The sequence below is a fragment of the Salvelinus alpinus genome, chromosome 33 (genome assembly GCF_045679555.1).
Source record: "Salvelinus alpinus chromosome 33, SLU_Salpinus.1, whole genome shotgun sequence".
Classification (NCBI taxonomy): Eukaryota; Metazoa; Chordata; class Actinopteri; order Salmoniformes; family Salmonidae; genus Salvelinus; species Salvelinus alpinus.
The window spans coordinates 22,646,515-22,668,703 of NC_092118.1; the positions used below are offsets into that span (position 1 = coordinate 22,646,515).

The window sequence follows — 22,189 nt, forward strand, 5'->3', positions numbered from 1 at the left end:
GCAACTATTGAACAGTAAACCATTGGCTGGAATAGCCTTCTGGTTAGGGATTGGCTAGAGAAGGCTTTTGGCTTAAGCTACAGCAGTGCAGACAGGTTGAGTGAAACAGTGAGCTTGTCTTGGGAACAGGCAAAAATACTTCAGCTCCTTTGTTCATCTACCAGTTTAGCAAGAATGCACACAGCCTACACACTCATGTACTGTAGAGCTCCGATTCCATTGGTTGGGTCATGGACATGTCTTCAATCATTGACGTTTTCCCAATTTCAAGAGGATGTCATTTTTTCAGCCATACTCATTGAATCTTAACATGATTCTACCCGCTTTTCTCATTAAATGCATATTTCATATATTATCTTTCTTTTATTTTCTTCATTCTATGCTCCCTTTTTCAAAGCTATGGATAGTGTTCCAAGACTTGTTATCATAAATAAAATTTCCCTTTTCCAAGGTGACTCGACAGCGGGGATCCAGCGTGCACGCCCAACCTCCACAAATAGCCCACCCCCCACCACCATACCATCTCCACTCAGCCCACTCAGGATTTCACATAATGGACAAAAGGTGTCTAATTATGGCCAATTAGAATGAATGCAAGCAGGTATCTCATTACTTGCCCAGATATTCTGTTGACTCACATTTTTAATTGGTACATTAAAAGAAACAGCACGCAAAGTCAGGGTGGAGTTAGGCGATGAATGTATTCATTTTGGTCTAGAATGAGCAGCCCAAAGCTAATGCACAGAGCAGGTAACAGCATTCTTTCATTGCCCCTCCCATTGTAAATACAGCCAAATTTGTGGAAACATCTGGAAAAGTGTCAAATCGTTGTTAATGTAGAAAGCAGATCCATTCATAGCCTTATCCTTTGTCTCCTGACAGAAAGGCTTATTCCAATATGGTCAAGGCTGTCAAATCTATTCCTTTTTGAGACATATAATAAACAACCGAAGCATACACAGAGAAAAGGACTGGATTTCATTTTTTATTTGCATTCAGTTACAATTTTCCTCTGTAAATCCTCTCTCAGAAAACTGAGGTGAGTTAAGAAATAGGTTTTGTGAGTTTGTTCCTATGGCAACTGACCCAATACACACCTTTTGTTAGTACATGGGGACGGACGTGTGTAACTCTTGTCTGCACACTGAAAGACTTAGCCAGAAACGGGCTTCTGAGAACTGATTAACATCTTCCTGGTAGGTATTACTTATTACTTGGTAGTAATTCAATCCATGGATTGATACATGGCTGTTAATAATAGAGCAAGTTATCCCAACGACTGTTCACTTAAGCCACTGTTTCCATGGTAATTGAGAACATACAAGCACAGGTCAGTCTCATTTACAACCACTGACATATCTGCTTTATGCTCATCCCCCTCTACACAAGATTAACTCAATTGATGTTCACAATGTACAGTCGTGGCCAAAAGTTGAGAATGACAAATATTAATTTTCAAAGTATGCTGCCTCAGTTTGTATGATGGCAATTTGCATATACTCCAGAATGTTATGAAGAGTGATCAGATGAATTGCAATTAATTGCAAAGTCCCTCTTTGCCATGCAAATTAACTGAATCCCCCAAAACATTTCCACTGCATTTCAGCCCTGCTACAAAAGGACCAGCTGACATGTCAGTGATTCTCTCGTTAACACAGGTGTAAGTGTTGACGAGGACAAAGCTGGAGATCACTCTGTCATGCTGATTGAATTTGAATAACAGACTGGAAGCTTGAAAAGGAGGGTGGTGCTTGGAATCATTGTTCTTCCTCTGTCAACCATGGTTACCTGCAAGGAAACACGTGCCGTCATCCTTGCTTTGCACAAAAAGGGCTTCACAGGCAAGGATATTGTTGCCAGTAAGATTGCACCTAAATCAACCATTTATTGGATCATCAAGAAGTTCAAGGAGAGAGGTTCAATTGTTGTGAAGAAGGCTTCAGGGCGCCCAAGAAAGTCCAGCAAGCGCCAGGACCGTCTCCTAAAGTTGATTCAGCTGCGGGATCGGGGCACCACCAGTACAACAGCTTGCTCAGGAATGGCAGCAGGTAGGTGTGAGTGCATCTGCACGCACAGTGAGCCAAAGACTTTTGGAGGATGGCCTGGTGTCAAGAAGGGCAGCAATGAAGCCACTTCTCTCCAGGAAAAACATCAGGACAGACTGATATTCTGCAAAAGGTACAGGGATTGGACTGCTGAGGACTGGAGTAAAGTTATTTTCTCTGATGAATCCCCTTTCCAATTGTTTGGGGCATCCGGAAAAAAGCTTGTCCGGAGAAGACAAGGTGAGCGCTACCATCAGTCCTGTGTCATGCCAACAGTAAAGCATCCTGAGACCATTCATGTGTGGGGTTGCTTCTCAGCCAAGGGAGTGGGCTCACTCACAATTTTGCCTAAGAACACAGCCATGAATAAAGAATGGTACCAACACATCCTCCGAGAGCAACTTCTCCCAACCATCCAGGAACAGTTTTGTGACGAACAATGCCTTTTCCAGCATGATGGAGCACCTTGCCATAAGGCAAAAGTGATAACTATGTGGCTCGGAGAGCAAAACATCAATATTTTGGGTCCATGGCCAGGAAACTCCCCAGACCTTTAATCCCATTGAGAACGTGTGGTCAATCCTCAAGAGGCGGGTGGACAAACAAAAACCCACAAATTCTGACAAACTCCAAGCATTGATTATGCAAGAATGGGCTGCCATCAGTCAGGATGTGGCCCAGAAGTTAATTGACAGCATGCCAGGGCGGATTGCATAGGTCTTGAAAAAGAAGGGTCAACACTGCAAATATTGACTCCTTGCATCAATTTATGTAATTGTCAATAAAAGCCTTTGACACTTATGAAATGCTTGTAATTATACTTCAGTATTCCATAGTAACATCTGACAAAAATACCTAAAGAGACTGAAGCAGCAAACTTTGTGAAAATTAATATTTGTGTCATTCAACACTTTTGGCCACAACTGTACATTACAAGTCTTAATATTAACAAATCAGGATCCATGAACAAGAGCATGCAGTGTAAAACAGAGAAAACTGACAACAATTTTTGACCGCTTTAGTTAATACAAAATACTTGTTGAAAGATTTGAGTGTAAAGAAGAATGTGGAATTTTCTACGTGTTGAGGGGTCATTCCTTACTAGTAAAAGACAAAAGCTGACACAGGTTACGAGAAGTGGGGAGAAACAAAGCAACGTTTGTTAAATTTGTTAAAGTTAGACAAACTTGGGAGAACTGAAGAAAGCTTTAATTTGGTCAGGTGGCAGGTACAGGAAGGAAAAGGCAGATGATGTGTACAGGTGCTGGCGGATATCTACAGAAGAATTTATGGTTTGAATTGTCACCAGTTGCACGATTATGAGTCATAGTTATATAGTGGTCATCAAAAGGGAGAGAGTCACATTTTTAGTTTTGAATTCAGATTCCACACACCAGGTGTTACATGTCTGAATCATTCCTGATTAGAGGGGAGAAATGGGGGTCTACAGAGTAAGGGGCTTAGAACCCTTGGACCATCCATTAAAGAACAGATCAAACAGGATTACCATTCTTATTTCAAATTGAATTCAAATAACCATGACGACTGTGTGACGTCAAAATTTTACATACGGCATTGTTTCGCAGAAGATTAAAACAGAAAACGCATTTAAACACAGTTAAATGTTACTTGTGCTGTTTAGTTTCCAAGGTAACAAGAAGTGTATATTTAGAGTGTACAGAACGAGGCAGAGGGGAAGAAAAGTGTTGATCCTCTTGATGGAGCAATTACAAATAGACAAAGTCCAATAGTACAGATCAAAACACCTCATCTGTTAACAGTTGGAGGAGAAGGCTCATGAACGAAACAGTCATCCGCTCATTCACCGCCACTTGTGACACTTGAGTCACTTGGTATTTAAAGACATTACTGAATCATGCAGTGCAGTGCAGTACACATTCGGCCAAAACTACCTAGGAAGTTGTCATCTCATTGCTGGAGTATACAGACATCAGTGAGGGAGGTTAGTGCCTACATCCGTTGATCTGGATACTCATCAGTCGGTTGGAGGCAACATTGTTCTGATTAATTAATTAGTCAAAAGAGCAAAGACATTATGGGTTCAGCCAACGGGGAGAACTGAGGAAACTCAGAATTCAAGACAGAACTGTTACTGTATGCAACTGTGTCAGCTCAGCCATAAAGTAATGCAGTACAAATTGAGTGAGTGAGTGAGAGAGAGACTTTTTGTCTTCCATATCTCCGGCTTCAGCCTAGGTTGAACAAACCCGGCTTCAGCCAAGGTTGAAGATACCCAGATTAGAATATTTCGAAAAATAAACAGATTCATGGGACCAGCGCCGTTGCTAACTAGCATAGCTGGCCCCTTTGTTTTCTAATTCTTTCTCATTTATGCAAAGAGTTATGGGATATTAGAATCCTTGTCTTAACCTTTGATATCTTCAACTCAGCACAATTGTGTTTCCTATACTTCAAGTAGTGTACACAAGTCACTTAAACTAAATGAAATAAATACTCAGTGCCAACACACAGTATACTACGAACTAAAGAGCACATGCCTACATGGATTGTTGACTATTAGTGCATGGCAGTTAAATACCAGTCAGCCTCAGAGTTCCACCATTAACAAGGCACTTGTTCTGTATGTCACCCGACCGACACCAGTGCCTGGATATGATCAGTATGCTCGTGTCTGACGAAGACCAGCCTGGTGGTTCTGTAGTCTAGTTAAAAAACAAGGAAGATTTAATTGGTGCAGGTTGAGGCCAAGTTCCAGAGGGTTATTGTTTGAATGCTGCCCTGAGTTTGGCTGAGCGTCCCCGTGGATTCTCCAGTACATCTTCTGCCTGTGGCATCAGCACCCCTCTCTGGAGGTCAACCCAGTGACCACTGTCCTTTTCCCCATCCTTCTCTTCTTCCTCCCATCGCTGGACTCTCTGACGGAGACTCCGACGGGGTGGGGCACCTACATCCTCTCCATGGAGAAAACGCTTTACCAAGCGGTCCTCTAGTGAATGGAAGGTCAGCACACAGAGGCGGCCGCCAGGTTTAAGCATTGTCTGAGCAGTGCAGAGTCCAGCATGCAGTTCATTCAGCTCATCATTGACAAACATACGCAGCGCCTGAAATGTCTTGGTGGCAACGTGTGAGGGCCGCTGAAGCCGATCTTTGCGGGCATAGAGAGCGCTGGCTGCAAAAGATCCTAGAGACAAAGAAATGCTTTTATTTGAAATAAATCAAACAAATGACATGAAGCATTTATATAGCGCAGGAAGCATGTTATTCATCTGGAGAGCAGCATACCTGAAATGTTTCACATTCTATCCAGGAGACACATGGTTCTCAGCAACAGACCAAAAGTCTCACAGCTCTCTAATGACGCTTAGTTTTTAACCTAACTCCCAGTCTGAATAAGCCCCAATCATAGCCACATTTTCCCATATCCTGTCCAGGCTGCAGCTTTAATATGTGATTGACAATGACAGTAAGTAAAACCTGTAAATAAACAGGTGCTTGTGATAATATTGAAAATAAAGTTGTGGTTCTCTTTCAGCCATGTTCAGACAGACTGTGTTCAAGTAAGCTCAGATGGTCATGTTTGCATTTGGTACTGTTTGAAGTGCCACAAAACAATCTGTGCTGGGTGAAGAGCACGACCACTTCTCCCTGCTCCCTGGCACTGATTGACAGTCAAGGGGTCCAGACCGCAGTGCCTTCCTGGCTGCTGAAGCACTGCTCTGTTTCCTATCTGGAGATTTGGTGTCCACTGTCCAGAGTAATGCCAGCATTGACGTAGGACCCAGCCCATGTGTGTACGTGAGAGGAGAAGAGAGGGAGGGCGGGCGGGAGAGAGAGCGCAATAGGGGGAGAGAGAGAAAAAGCGAGAGAGAGAGAGAGAGAGAGAGAGCAGTGTGGCATTTCTCTCGTCCTGCGTTCAACAGCACTGACTGTGAGTCACCCAGCAATCAATAGAAAACCTGCGCTGCCGTGGCCCAGCCTCACCAAGTTGTGCTCTCTCTCTCTAATTCATCTTTCAAGGGTCCCACAGCTAGAGTGCATGAGAGAAAAAAAAGCAAAGATGCCACAAAGCAGCAGACTGGGAAAGCTAACACAAATCTAGCTACATCCAAACAATCTCATTGATCAACTGAACAGGCTGAACAAATAGCATTGCCAAACAGACACCAAATCCTCCAGACCTGTTGGAGGCAGCGGAGTTCTGAAACCCCTCTGGGATGTAGTGGTTATTACCATTTTATAAGACCGATCACTTTCTTCATCGCTAATGGATAAATAATATTCTAAAAATACTTTTGTCTAATGTTATTTGCTACAACCCTGACATAAAATCTGGAAGAATGACAAAAAAGCATAATTATTAACGAAGAATTTAGTCTAAGAAACATAAGAATGCCCATGTTTAAATACATTTCTTCTCCAGGTGATGTTATCCCTGGTGATTGTCTGGTCCGAAGGCTGATGTGATGGACTCTGTCTTGCTATGAAATGAAAGGGTATCGCTGAGCTAGATATGTTCTTTTCCATCTCATTTGTTTCTATAAAGGGGGTCAGGGAAAGGGATTCACTTCACAATCATATTACAGCAATTGCTTCTCAATAAGGACAGTACTGCACTGTGGAACAACACACCACTAAAGATAAGGGATCCTAATTACATGGCTTCAGTTGGAGTCCTGGAAGAACCATTCCTAGGCAGCCATACGCTGCATGTTTATGCACAAGAGTATTTCAGAGTGATGCTTGATTATTAGTTCATAAATCCTGTGTTCTATAAAGCAGTGAGGCACTTGAGGATGTATTACATCATTAATATTGTCAGCGCTTGAGGCATGAGTGCAACGGACTGCTCGTGAACTCTCCATGGAGCTTGGGCTTGTGCCGTGGTGATTATTTGTTTCTGTGAGCTGAAACCACCGCCTCATTCACACTCTGTGGTTATTGAAACACCACCGCCAAATGTCACCAAGTTGCAGACACCATGGCGAGGATAGAAAACATTATCTCAACTTGACTTAGAATTCACATTAGAATGTTATTCTTTTGAGGTTGTTTAACACTGGAAAGTGTGATTTAGAAATCAACACAGCGTTGCAATTCTAAGGGCTGTTCATTTGTAATTGAAGAAAACTAGGGTGTCCATTTAGCTGGGCAAACTTCACACTGACACAATGCATTTATTGCGAGGCAAACAGCCATTACTAACCACATCCGTCACGTGAGTGAATGTTGGGTTGAAAGGCCACACACTCCTACAACAGTCAATCATGTTATCCTCACTAGCTGTGTCCATCACCATATCAAGGATGTGCCTGTTCACTCTGCTGTGTTAACTCTCAACACCTTGAGTCCATTTGAGATGCATTAGTGGTTGGCTGCACCACTCTGACCCAGTGAATAACAGAGCCTATATGGCAGGGGTAGACAACTAGATTCATCCGCGGGCCTATTTTTGTCGGAGCGGATGGTCAGGGGGCCGGAACATAATTAGAATAATTTTACACTGCAAATATGACCACATCTCAGCCTAAAAAGAGATTGTTATTTTCAAATACAATCATTTCATACCTTGATTACATTGAGCCATGACATATATATAAAAAAAAAAATTGTTGAGAATTAAACACATTTTTAGCTGAATTCCTGGATGTTACGGTCTTATTTGACAAAATAACGTGTTGCTGACCCCTGCTATATGGGCTAAATGGATTGCTCTCCAGAATATTATGTTAGGAGTTCTTAAAAAAATATATGTATATATGAAAACATTTTAGAGGCCTCAGCTGTGTGGGTTTACACAAAGGAAGGAAGAGGGAGACAAGGGGATGTATGGAGGGAGGGAGTGAGTGGGGGGAGTAAAAGGCTCTCAAGGCACCTGTCATTATGGTGTCTCAACACCTTCAACAACCCAACCACCACTGCTTAATTTGTAACAAAATAGATGCTGGGGTGCAAGCGAGAGGGGGTAGGGAGGACTCATTAGGCATTACTGTTGACTCTGGCAGGGAAGGGGGAGGGCGACAATCGGCTTAGAATTAATATATTGGAGCCATAACTGAAGCAAAACTGTATGATTGTGTTATGCAAATGTGTGTAAGCTAAACACACAAAATTAATTCTAATAGTCTAATATTTGATCTGTTAGTGGATTGTTGCTTTTGTTCATCACACCCCGAAAATGTTTAGTTGTATTCATATCAATTTATATAACCTATGGGTTGGTTAAGTCATATTTATTTGACTGGTTTGTCTATTTCTGTGGTGTTTTTCTCCTCATGAAATCAGATCCATGTCCTTTAGCTAGCTCTGCTAAAGAGGTTTATAAACAGATTAATCAAATTCAAATTTCGGAATTACGTTCAGTACAATTAACTCTGAATGGCTCTATAGAGGCAGGAACTATTTGATTTAGTACGTCACTACATTTTCATAATACAGGTGAATGGAAAGGAAATGAAGGAGGCAGGGCTACTACTCCTTATAGAAGAGCTGCAGGGCTACTACTCCTTATAGAAGAGCTGCAGGGCTACTACTCCTTATAGAAGAGCTGCAGGGCTACTACTCCTTATAGAAGAGCTGCAGGGCTACTACTCCTTATAGAAGAGCTGCAGGGCTACTACTCCTTATAGAAGAGCTGCAGGGCTACTACTCCTTATAGAAGGGCTGCAGGGCTACTACTCCTTATAGAAGAGCTGCAGGGCTACTACTCCTTATAGAAGAGCTGCAGGGCTACTACTCCTTATGGAAGAGCTGTAGGGCTACTACTCCTTATAGAAGAGCTGCAGGGCTATTACTCCTTATAGAAGAGCTGCAGGGCTACTACTCCTTATAGAAGAGCTGCAGGGCTACTACTCCTTATAGAAGAGCTGCAGGGCTACTACTCCTTATAGAAGAGCTGCAGGGCTACTACTCCTTATAGAAGAGCTGCAGGGCTACTACTCCTTATAGAAGAGCTGCAGGGCTACTACTCCTTATAGAAGAGCTGCAGGGCTATCAGTAGCAAACACTGTGTTGAGCCCTGGCTCAAAACAAGCTCTGCACACCAACATGGCCAAACAGTCTGGAAGCCTTCCTGCCACTGTAGTCTATGGGGCTTAAGAGATCTGCATCCTGATCTAAGTGTGCCTGCAAAAAGGTAGAGAGATGGAGAGAGAAAAAGAAAGACCCGTCCAATAAACCTACAGCACACTATCATTTCGGTCCTGAACACCCCCCAACCATTGCGCTACAAAGTGTGCCCCCTTACACAAATACAACCTCCCCTCCCCTCCACCCACATGGCATTCTTCCCTAGGCAACGGTGTCACCAGCAGCCTAGCTGACCCCCTGGGACCCGCACGAGTCAGGACCTCTTGGATTGATTGGAATAAAGATTGCTGGTGACTCGCTCTGCTCTTCAAGAGATCAAACAACTGTCCTCCCTCACACCTGTTCTCCCTGTGTGACGCACGTAGCGCCTAGCTCCGTAACAGCCATTGAGATTACAAAAATGCATTAGAAAATGATGTTCCATCCTCAATCTGTGCATGAGTGTGTGTGCATGTGTGTGAACGAGACGGGCTGCGGGGATGGGCATAAAATGAGGTAGGGTGGGAAACGAAATCAAAAGCAACAAAGGGGAGGAGGAAGATGGGAATGAGGGAAGGGAGAATGGGGGCTCGTGTGAAAAAGAGAGGTAGTCACACTCTACGCCAGACGCATCTCTCCTCCTTATTAATAGTAATCTCATCAGGAAAGGGGTGTGAGAGGCATCCAAAACCCAGACAGGAGAGGATGATGCTTGAGATTAGAGCCATCGTGATTTTTCCCCAGACAAATAGGTCCCACAGGGAGACAGGGGCTTAATATTTCCCTACCGTTTCTGCCCTGAGCCTCTAAGACGATGTAGGGAATTAATGAGGGTACCTGCCACCACGCTGGCCAGCTGCTGTGTCCGGGTGATGGGGTAGACACTGCGTGCCTCCACCATTGCCGAGGCTATTTTCCTGGCGTGCCTCTCCTCCCCATAGGCAGTGAGGATGGACGCAAGAGCCTGTTGATCTAAGGCGTTCACAACGTCAGCGGCGCAGGGCATGTCGGGGTACCTACGCACAAAGAAGAGCCCAATTAGACTGCTTGACGTCACGTCCTTGCTGACAGAGGCGAAGTCTGACATATCTCAGACACAGCTGAAAACCTCTGTGGCTAACAAGGGAGATGTAGCCAGTGGCAGAGCCATATGTCTATTTTGCCAGTTCATTTGTCTCCATTTACTCATCGACAGGTTCTCGGGTACATCTCATTAGAGAAACATAATTAATATGGATAAAAATACATAAATAGAACTACAACAAAATGTTGGGTGGGAAAGACATTAAACGCTTTAGATAAATAATGTGCCAATGATCATACATATCAAGTGTCGTTTTAGTTGGTGCTGGAGAAAACAAATGCGAAAGGTTATGTCAGAGGAAAAATCAATGCTGACCTCTGCATATTAAAATTCCACAAACGCCTCAGATTTGAATGCATAGAAAAAAAGCAGGCATACAAAAATCACCTGTACAGTAGACCTTGAAATAAACAGTGTAGACTACTATCTACAGTTGAAGTCGGAAGTTTACATACACCTTAGACAAATACATTTAAACTCAGGTTTTCACAATTCCTGACATTTAATCCTAGTAAAAATTCCGTCTTAGGTCAGTTAGGATCACCACTTTATTTTAAGAATGTGAAATGTCAGAATAATAGTAGAGAGAATGATTTCAGCTTTTTTTCTTTCATCACATTCCCAGTGGGTCAGAAGTTTACATACACTCAACTAGAATTTGGTAGCATTGCCTTTAAATTGGGTCAAACGTTTCAGGTAGCATTCCACAAGCTTCCCACAATAAGTTGGGTGAATTTTGGCCCATTCCTCCTGACAAAGCTGGTGTACCTGAGTTAGGTTTATAGGTCTCCTTGCTCGCACAAGCTTTTTCAGTTCTGCACACAAATTTTCTATAGGATTGAAGTCAGGGCTTTGTGATGGCCACTCCAATACCTTGACTTTGTTGTCCTTCAGCCATTTTGCCACAACTTCGGAAGTATGCTTGGGGTCATTGTCCATTTGGAAGACCCATTTGCGACCAAGCTTGAACTTCCTGACTGATGTTTTGAGATGTTGCTTCAATATATCCACATCATTTTCCTACCTCATGATACCTCATGATGCCATCTATTTTGGGAAGTGCACCAGTCCCTCCTGCAGCAAAGCACCACCACAACATGATGCTGCCAGCCCCGTGCTTCACAGTTGGAATGGTGTTCTTCGGCTTGCAAGTCTCCCCACCAAACATAACGATGGTCATTATGGCCAAACGGTTCTATTTCGGTTTCATCCGACCAGAGGACATTTCTCCAAAAAGTACAATCTTTGTCCCCATGTGCAGTTGCAAACTGTAGTCTGGCTTTTTCTCCCCAATTTTGTGGTATCAAATTGTTAGTAGTTACTGTCTTGTCTCATCGCTACAAGTCCCGTACGGGCTCGGGAGAGACGAAGGTCGAGAGCCATGCGTCCTCCGAAACACAACCCAACCAAGCCGCACTGCTTCTTAACACAGCGCGCATCCAACCCGGAAGCCAGCCACACCAATGTGTCGGAGGAAACACCTGCGCGATGAGACAAGGATATCCCTACCGGCCAAACCCTCCCTAACCCGGACGACGCTAGGCCAATTGTGCGTCGCCCCATGGACCTCTCGGTTCGCGGCCGGCTGCGACAGAGCCTGGGCTCGAACCCAGTGTCTCTGGTAGCACATGACTACATCGCAGTGCTAGCTGTGCCACCAGAGACTCTGGGTTAGACCAAAGCGCCACCCGGGAGGCCTAGTCTGGCTTTTTAATGGCGGTTTTGGAGCAGTGGCTTCTTCCTTGCTGAGGTTATGTCCATATAGGACTAATTTTACTGTGGATATAGATACTTTTGTACCTGTTTCCTCCAGTATCTTCACAAGGTCCTTCGCTGTTGTTCTGGGATTGATTTGCACTTTTCGCACCAAAGTACGTTCATCTCTAGGAGACAGAACGAGTCTCCTTCCTGAGAGGTATGACGGCTGCGTGGTCCCATGGTGTTTATACTTGCGTACTATTGTTTGTACAGATGAACGTGGTACCTTCAGGCTTTTGGAAATTGCTCCCAAGGATGAACCAGACTTGTGGAGGTCTCCAAGTCTTGGCTGATTTCATTAAATTTTCCCATGATGTCAAGCAGAGGCACTGCGTTTGAAGGTACGCCTTGAAATACATCCACAGATACACCTCCAATTGACTCAAATGTTGTCAATTTGCCAATCAGAAGCTTCTAAAGCCATGACATCATTTTCTGGAATTTTCCAGGCTGTTTAAAGGCACAGTCAACTGAGTTTATGTAAACTTCTGACCCACTAGAATTGTGATACAGTGAATTCTAAGTGAAATAATCTGTCTGTAAACAATTGTTGGAAAAATTACTTGTGTCATGCAAAGTAGATGTCCTAACCGACTTGCCAAAACTATAGTTTGTCAACAAGAAATGTGTGGAGTGGTTGAAAAACTAGTTTTAATGCCTCCAACCTAAGTGTATGTAAACTTCCGACTTCAACTGTATAAACTTGAGATCTGCCATATGAACAATTATTGAACGAGCTTCATTGGTCATTTCAACTAGGGTAACAGAACGAGGGTAATATAATAAATCATTTTTAAAGGAATATGAATTACAATAAAATGCCTCGAGTAGGTGCGTTTAGTACAATTGTCATACCTTATCATAACCTAAAAACAAAGGATATTTTGCTCCATGTCTGTTTATGTTGTCATAAAAGACAAAAATATGTAGCTTCAAACGGTGTTTAAAATACATTGCCTACGAGGTTCCTCAAATGGGGAAAAAATAAACCACATAATTGACCGAGATGGGTTTTTACAGTGTAAATGGGAGGTAAAGATAAAGAACAGATGCAAGCCCTTATATGTTGTCCATCTACAACAGCAAGAGTGACTCATTCCTTCATCGAACACTAACATGATATACTAGTTCATGAACCACTCTGCTTTGCTACTGTGAGATGTATCGATCATTTTCATTTTGCTGCTGTAAGGGTTGGCTGATGCGGCGGAATCCTACTGATTATACAATAACAATTGCCGTTCCTCTCCGCAGAAACATAATACCTGTCCATTTGAAAGCTCATGTCAAATCACTGTCAAAGTCCTCGGAGGCAAGGATAGATTGATAGACTACAAGTTCCAGGCCTTATGAGTGATCAATGCTCATATACATACATACATACATACATACATACATACATACATACATACATGCATACATGCATGCATGCATACATGCATACATGCATACATGCATACATGCATACATACATACATACATACATACATACATACATGGGAATAAATTGTTGACCCAAATGACTTTCCTCTCATGCCAGTGACAGAAGCAGGGAAATAAAATGACCACCACAGATTATAAAATTTCCCAGCATGAAGTAGGAAGGAGATGCCGTATGTGTGTTGAGGAACACATACTATGTTAGAGTAACCTGGGCTGAAGGTAGTTCAATGTATCCTCCAGACACATAGGCCTATATAATTAATAATCACTGATACTACCCTATAATACATAGTGATGGACAGAAAATGACAATAATGCTTTGTGCAACTTGTGGCGAAATCCTGCACGGAGCCTTCACCGTGCGCTGCCACTTTAAGAGCGCATCAGCAGTGTAGGGGTGATTATGCGTGGTCCCACCTTTCTGCATCCATCCTCATGTCCAGAGGGCCATCCTTACTGAGGGAGAAGCCTCTCTCGGGACAGTCCATCTGCATGGAGGAGCAGCCAGCATCCAGAAGAACAGCATCCACACTACCTGACTGCAACCTCAGTCTAGACAGCAGGGCTCCCAGCTCACTGAAACGCCCCAGTAACGGGTGCACCCGGCCACTGGGGGAGGCAGGGAAGGAGGGAGGGGGGGGGGGGAAGAAAACCTTTCATCAGATAATTAAATGTCAGGAAAGAGACATGGAGAAATGGGTACAAATTATGTAAACACATTCAACACAGGTCAGAAATACTGTACAAGAAATTGTACAAAAACTCCTGTTGACACTTCCTGTTTATTATGAATGCTAATGAGACAAATTAAAAGCACTATAAAAACCTTTAAAGCAAAAGTGGTTGACAGAAAAAGTCAGCCTTTCCTTGCTGTTCAACACCTGTCTCCTCTGGACCCCATCCCCATGCAAATCCTTCCTGTACAACACACAGCCCTGTACAAGACACAGCCTCCTGCCTCAACACACAGACAGCCTTGTACAAGACACAGCCTCCTGCCGCACACACAGGTAGTGGGATGCATTTTTCATGTGACCTTTTCAGATAGTCAGCAGAGATGATGGCTGGTGTGAGCTAGAGGGGCAGCCATAAATCAGCCTGAGGGGTCACCCAACACTGGCAGACAGAAAGGGAGAGACAGAGGCAGGGTCTTAGACACCACACCAACCTGACATATAACGTCTTCCACATCTCAGCACCGCAGACAATTGCGATTCCTCCTCATCTAACCTCCTCTAGTCTCCTCTCAATAGTCTTGTTGAAATGAAATAAAAGACCCCCATTGCTGTAATAAAGATATAATAGCAGTGGCCATCTCGATAAGGTCTCTCCCACTAACGGCTTAGCAAGCAGGCCTTGGGGTCCTTGTGTATATACACCCACTGACGCTTGAGAGACCAAGGGTTGAGTGGAGCATCTCGCCCGCGCTGTCAGGCCAGGGCTTTTCCTTATCATGCTCTAGAAGTTTTTCATTCTTCGCTGCAGTCATTAATATGCTGTAAAATCTATAGCAAGGCATTCTCCACACCCACGTGCTTCACAGACCCGTCCACCCTCTCCCGGTCCCATCTCAACAGAGCAGTGCCCCCAGACAGAGCAACCATGCCTACTGTGTACCAATGCAGTATACAGTAAGACCTTATGTCAATATGCTGAGAATTTATGGCTTCTGCAGCTCATTGGTTTAAGGCCATTTTCATCAATCAGGACTCTTGATGCATTTCACTCCCTTCAGAGACTGAAGACCCTTAAAAAGTTACATTGGGTATAAAATGTAATAAAGTGTAGGAAAACTGAAGGGATATCATATTATCCATACATTGTTTCATGGACATAACATCTAAAATTGACATACCTTTGTTATCCCCCTAATTCAATTAAACTTGGATACCATGGTAAACAACACAGTGTGTGGAGATACATTTAATTTCATCCAGGTAGTTGACTTGTTTAAATGCATCGTAAGGTTTAATCATAAACTTGGTTTGGTACAGATGGTGTCGTGTCAACTCTTCTAGCCTCCTCCACAAATCTTACATTGTCTTCAGCAATAAGGCAGGCAGGCTAGGAGAGGAGGTGGATTAAGCATTGAAGAGACAAAGACCCTAACAAACTGTTCTTATAGTAGTTGTGGCTAAAACGTGTTGAACTACAAAAGATTATAATGGAGCTTTCTTAGTAAGGGATTTTAATCTATGGACTTTATTAATTGATAATTGCAAGAGATGAGACACTGGCCAAGTGGGCAATTTCCTTATCATACCATTTTCAGTTACTATATTTAAGATCCTGGTACTTTTTTTCTACACACCCTCAGCTATGCCGGTTGAACTCCCCAACACGCCGAGGAGGCTCCGATGCTCTGTTTCTGTGAGCCACAGAAGGATTTAAGAATATGCAAAACAGTCACAACGTTTTTTATTGATTAACTTCTTTATGTGGCTTAGACACATGGTTGGATATATAAATGCCTTATGTAAGGTGTTATATTATTAAACACGACCAGTTTCGGTAGTGTGTGTGTGTGTGTGTGTGTGTGTGTGTGTGTGTGTGTGTGTGTGTGTGTGTGTGTGTGTGTGTGTGTGGTCCAAGTATAGGCTTATAATTGCTTTAGTGTCACGTTCTGACCATAGTTCTTTTGTGTTTTCTTTGTTTTAGTGTTGGTCAGGACGTGAGCTGAGTGGGCATTCTATGTTGTGTGTCTAGTTTTCCGTTTCTATGTTTGGCCTGATATGGTTCTCAATCAGAGGCAGGTGTTAGTCATTGTCTCTGATTGGGAACCATATTTAGGTAGCCTGTTTTGTGTTGGGTTTTGTGGGTGGTTGTCTTCATGTCTTCGTGTGTCTGCACCAGACAGAACTGTTTCGGTTTTTTCACATTTTGTTGTTTTGTAGTGTTCACGTTTATTGGCTTTAATTAAAAATGATGAACACTAACCACGCTGCGCTTTGGTCCGATCCTTCGTCCACAGAAGAAAGCCGTTACATTTAGAGAACTGATCTATATGTAATTGTGCAACCCACAACATTGACATCATTCTTAACTTATAACTGAATAAAAGGTTGTTGTTGTTTTAAATGCCATCTCCCCTGGTCCACCTACAACATGTTAAATGATTGAAGAGAAGGCCACATTGGGGCATATGGTGGATTGAATGACCTTAAGTAATGCTGGACAATGCCCTGCCCTGCTGAGTGAGGTAACAGGGCTCCAGGCAGGGCAACCTTGTTTAAAAAATAATGATGAACTGGTTATTGTTACAACCACTCTCCTTCACGTGCATGTGTCAAACTATGGCCAGTAGGGACACTCTTCCCTCTGGACAAGGTAGACCCCAATGCCCCAGGGTGGTGACTGGGGTTACTGTCCTGCAAAGAGCGCCATTCGTCAGAGGAGATGTTAACACTGAGGCTCTGACTGTCTGTAGTCACTACAACTTCCATGTCACATATCACATTAAAAGGGGTTTTGGGAACTGCTTCCATTTAAGTTCCATTAGGGTCTTCAGGAAGTGTGAAGATTGGCCATTAAATGGCGAAACTTACGTCTTTCTTAATCAACACCCTGTCCCAATTTCTGTCAAGGTTCTCCACAAGTGCTCAGCCTGCATCTATTTTTGCTACTTGCCCCAGAAAATGTCCCCAGTTGTCCACAAATGTGATAAAGAAAGCCCTTCCCCTGTCTGTGTACTGTAGGCCAATCCTGGGAGTAAGTATTGGTGGTAGTATTGGTGCCCTGGAGCAGGACCTTAATAAAGGAACAGAGCTTTGAGCTGCTGCAGTCTTCTTCATATGAACGTCTGTCACCTGTTTATCTGGGTTTGAAGTAGAGCAGATAAGGGTTTGCCTACACATATTCTGTCATTGTAAATAAGAATTAGTTCTTTACTGACTTGCCTAGTTAAATAAAGGTTCAATTAAAAAATAATTAAAAATACAATTCCTCTGTTGGTTTGTTTAATCTTTTAAGCGCTTCCTCTGACGGATGACACAAATGCACAGTACGGATGTACTGTGTAAAGATCGTGTCCTTTGTTTCCATTTTCATGACTGTAACCTGAACACATTACACAAAAATGCACTATTTTCAGCAGCACTTGAAAACACACATCCGCAGATGCCATTCCCCTCCCAACGCCCCATCTTGAGGTAAAAGTGCCAGGAGTCCTCACCGTTGAGTGCTGTGTGTGTGTGTGTGTGTGTGTGTGTGTGTGTGTGTGTGTGTCCAACGTGACGCGCTGCTTCTCCACAAATCAAGTCTGAAATATTCCCCAGTGCTGACCTGCTCAGCTCCTCTACCTGCGTCACTAAGGCCTAAGACAAGATGCTGATTGATTGCTTTCAGCAGGGGAGCAGTGATGAAAATATCTACAGGACATGAAAAAAGAACACACATAAAGTACCACCGGCGAAAGATGCTTGTGTTTGGTTTGGAATGTGAACTTAAGCAACCTCAACTCTAGAAGTTTAAACTAAACTTAAAAATAAACAAATTTAGCATGAAGTGTTTAAGATGTAAGCCTAAGACTAAAGAGAGTTCGAGCTACGTAGAGTCTCAGTAGAGTGCCACAACTAATGTCGTTTCCTCTTTCTTCTCCCTGGTAGGCCTATTCACTAGATTTCTTATGGATTGTCGCCCTAGGAGAGTGGATCGGTGTCTATAGTAAACATGATACATCAGGTTATTTGCTAAATGCTAATCACCCCATGCAAATCAATGACATACAGACACATAGTAATTTACTTTCTCTTTTTCCCCCCAGATGTGGCTTTAGTTAATTTTCTACCTAAAAGTTGCACACACATAAAGCCCCCTGTACGTAAGTAATAGCAATAACAAAGATATCTCTGGTAATAGACTAGTGCATAGAATCTCCACAATATTGACACACCCAGAATAGAGAATTAAGTCTCAACATTAGGGCCTGGACAATAACAGTATCGCAATACTCAGTGTCGTGGCAAGGAAACAAAACACAAAGCGGATTTACCTTCTTTAGGAAAACAGCCCTAATATTGGAAACAAACAACAACATGATGTCATTCAGAGTTACATGTATTGATTTTTCAAGCTCAAGCACACACTATTTCACATACAGCAGGTTTATAAAGGACCAAAGACTTTGATCTGCTTCGCGTTTCCATTTTTGGCAAGGAAATATTGCGATATATATTGCGATACTGGTATCGTCCCAGGCCTTCTTTCATTTTGATTTTGGCACAAATGAAAATGTGCAACTGATTTGCCCATTGCTTGATGTTTCAGCATTGTCTCAATGAAGAGTTCAGTGTTCGACTAGCCATGTGTGACATGTACGCGCAGTTACAAGCCTGATAGAGTTTGCGGCAGGCTTCATACCGTAGTAGTACGGATGAAGCCTGAGTTGGAATCTGAAGCTAATTGAAGCTGGTTAGCTTTAGAAAACACTGAGTAGATCCAGCTTCCTTCGTAGGATACCCCTCAGACCACTGCAACCAATGTGAAAGTTGTCAGGGCGTCTACTACGCTAGAAAATCTAACTCTTCCTCTGGGCACTAATCTAAGCAATTACATAAGTGCAGATTCACATCGCTCTTCAATAGTTTGCATCAAGGCTGTACTTTTTGCAAGGCAAAAGAGAAGTGAAATCAGTGAGGATAGAAATACGAGCGAGAGAGAAGAGAACGCTCTCCAGCCCTGTTGTGTGGAGGCATTGCGTGGGCTGCAAGGGTCTTTTATACAGGCTTCCAATAATATTAGCTAATTGCTAGATTTCTCTCTTCTCTCAACTCAAATCGTGAGTGGGTGTGGAAGGGTTTATAGCTGGGGTATATTGCTGCTGACAGAATGGCGTACTCTGATTTTCTCTCTTCCGTCTCATCCCCCTCTCATAGGCGCGTTGGTGTAGCAGACATTCCCCCCCGAGAGAGGTTTCCCCGGAATCTACGTAAAAGGATTCCTACCCACGCCATGGTCTTAGGAACATCTCATTTTCATCCTCCCTCATGCGCTCTCGCTCGCTCTCGCACACACTCTCTCCCTCATTATTAAACACAGTGGCCCGGTGTCTCCCTCCTCTCTCTTCGAAGTTTGCTGGGCTCTCCTCTCTCTTTACCTCCCACTCACCACTGACGGAACCTCAGTGGGAGGCAGCATCTCCCTCACACTGGGGCCGTGGGCCCCTGTTCTGACAAATGAGACGCCAGGCCCACCAGCTAAGCGTGGGGGGACTGGGTTTAAGTCTCCCTGACACAATGGATGTGGATGGATTGTGAAACGAGGGGCTTTAGCAGCAGTTACTCAGTGATTCATTTTTTTTCAGGGTTTGAGGGTTGGCAAGGAGGTGGAGAGGGTTGGGAGGTGGGATGCATGCAAAAGGCTGTATTGTGATCTAGTTAACCTTCAATCTAAACTATGATCCATAAATTGTTGACTGTATAACTTTGAGGGGAAATAACCCACATAACAGCATTAACAATGCAAGCACATACCAATCACATTCGGCCGTAGAGATATTGTGAATCAGACTTCATTAGAGTGTCTATTCTGTTTTGTAGTGTCACTTCAAATAACTGTCTCTAAAGCATGTATATATTAATCATAATGTAAGCAGGTACAGTGCAATTAATTGCATTGTAGGTAGCCTACACAATTTACAATAACTTTTGTTACTGCATATTAAGATGTGTTAAAGGGATCCTTTGGGATTTTGCCAATGAGAACCTTGATCTACTTTCCCAGAGTCAGATGAACTCGTGTGTACCATTTTTATGTATTTGTAACTAGTTAACAACTTCCTTCATACTGCACGCAGAGACAGAAAAATGGTATCCATAAGTTCATCTGACTCTGGGGAAGAAGAAAAGGCTTCATTGCCAAAATCCCAAAGGATCCCTTGATGTTCATTGACATTTCTACATGCAGATTACATTTGCAAACAAATGTATTTTGACTTGCAAATCTGTGAAATATGTGACTTAAGTACAATTTGTTCCAATATTATACATACCACTGTAATTATTATAAAAAAGGCAATCACCTGTGTTCCTTGGCCAGCTGTTGAGCTAAGCTGAATGCTGTGGGGTCTCGGTCTAGGGCCACTACTGTCACCTCAGGAGATGCCCTCAGGATGGCTTTGGTGTGACCTCCACCTCCAAAGGTCATGTCCAGAACAACCTATGGACACAGACAATAGGTAGTCTGATGTCAAGGACAGTGCTTTCAGAGGCCTTACAATGACAACCGTCTATCAATTAGCCTATACATAGTCCTCATTTCTAAGGTGATTGCTCAGAGAATGATTAGTTAGCATACCTCAATTCATAATGCACTAGTACACTATGAAAGACTAAATAATCATGAAATGTCCAATCATATAATTGCAATTATATATTATTGCCATTGTATTAATTGCTATCATGCACTTAAACATAGTTGTAAACATTTGAAGAACCTTTTAACCAACCGTACTGTTTGAGTCTCTTTTAGTTGTCACAAAACACACAACAGCTATCTAGCTAGACAGTTCTCCATTCGCATCCAAAAGTCAATTTTTTTGTCGTCCTTGCCCCTCTTGAAAGATCTTTCTCAACTCAGCCTGCCGTCCAAGCTACACCCCAGCCCCAAATTCCCTGGACGATCTAAGCTACACCCACACATCACACAATATGTGTCCTGATAAATAAAAACGCCACTGAAAAATAAAGACTTATCCCCAATAGTACCTTGTGCAAAAATGTACAATTAGTTTGACTGCCAATCTCTTTCTGGAGTTAAGCTCAGCCCCTGCACATACTTTATCACGAGCCTTCTCTGGTCTCTACTCCTCCCGTTACGGGGTCTGAGACGCCGAAGCCTCTCACCATTAGCTCTGACAAATTTAAAACCCTATTCATTGGCGACTCCATTACCCACAGTATTAGACTTAAAATGAATCATCCAGCGATCATACACTGTTTACCAGGGGGCAGGGCTACTGACATTAAGGTAATCTGAAGATGGTGCTGGCTAAAGCTAAAACTGTCGAGTGGAGAGAGTATAGGGATATTGTTATCCACGTCGGCACCAACGATGTTAGGATGAAACAGTCAGAGGTCACCAAGCGCAACATAGCTTCAGCATGTAAATCAGCTAGAAAGATGTGTCGGCATCGAGTAATTGTCTCTGGCCCCCTCCCAGTTAGGGGGAGTGATGAGATCTACAGCAGAGTCTCACAACTCAATCGCTGTTTTTTTTTTAAACTGCCCCTCCCAAAAGATAGAATTTGTAGATAATTGGCCCTCTTTCTGGGACTCACCCACAAACAGGACCAAGCCTGGCCTGTTGAGGAGTGACGGACTCCATCCTAGCTGGAGGGGTGCTCTCATCTAATCTACAAACATAGACAGGGCTCAAACTCCCCTAGCTCCACAATGAGATAGGGTGCAGGCCAGGCAGCAGGCTGTTAGCCAGCCTGCCGGCTTAGTGGAGTCTGCCACTAGCACAGTCATTGTAGTCAGCTCAGCTATCCCCATTGAGACTGTGTCTGTGCCTCGACCAAGGTTGGGCAAAACTGAACATGGCAGTGTTCGCTTTAGCAATCTCACTGGAATAAAGACCTCCTCCATTCCTGCCATTATTGAAAGAGATTGTGATACCTCACATCTCAAAATAGGGCTCCTTAATGTTAGATCCCTCACTTCCAAGGCAGTTATAGTCAATAAACTAATCACTGATCATTATCTTGATGTGATTGGCCTGACTGAAACATGGCTTAAGCCTGATGAATGTACTGTGTTAAATGAGGCCTCACCTCCTGGTTACACTAGTGACCATATCCCCCGCGCATCCCGCA

General features: G+C 43.2%; 1 protein-coding gene across 2 annotated transcripts in view; it reads right to left on the reverse strand.

The window, feature by feature from the left end:
- Positions 1–3,226: 3,226 nt before the first annotated feature.
- Positions 3,227–22,189, reverse strand: part of mettl15 (methyltransferase 15, mitochondrial 12S rRNA N4-cytidine) — a 58,135-nt gene continuing 39,172 nt past the window's right edge. For both annotated transcript variants that reach the window (XM_071380756.1, XM_071380754.1), the window contains exons 3-6: positions 20,396–20,532; positions 13,795–13,986; positions 9,930–10,108; positions 3,227–5,208 (exon numbers count right to left, since the gene is read on the reverse strand). In XM_071380756.1, the coding sequence (XP_071236857.1) occupies positions 4,787–5,208; positions 9,930–10,108; positions 13,795–13,986; positions 20,396–20,532 (930 nt within the window). In that variant the 3' untranslated portion in view covers positions 3,227–4,786. The remainder of the gene's footprint in view (positions 5,209–9,929; positions 10,109–13,794; positions 13,987–20,395; positions 20,533–22,189) is intronic.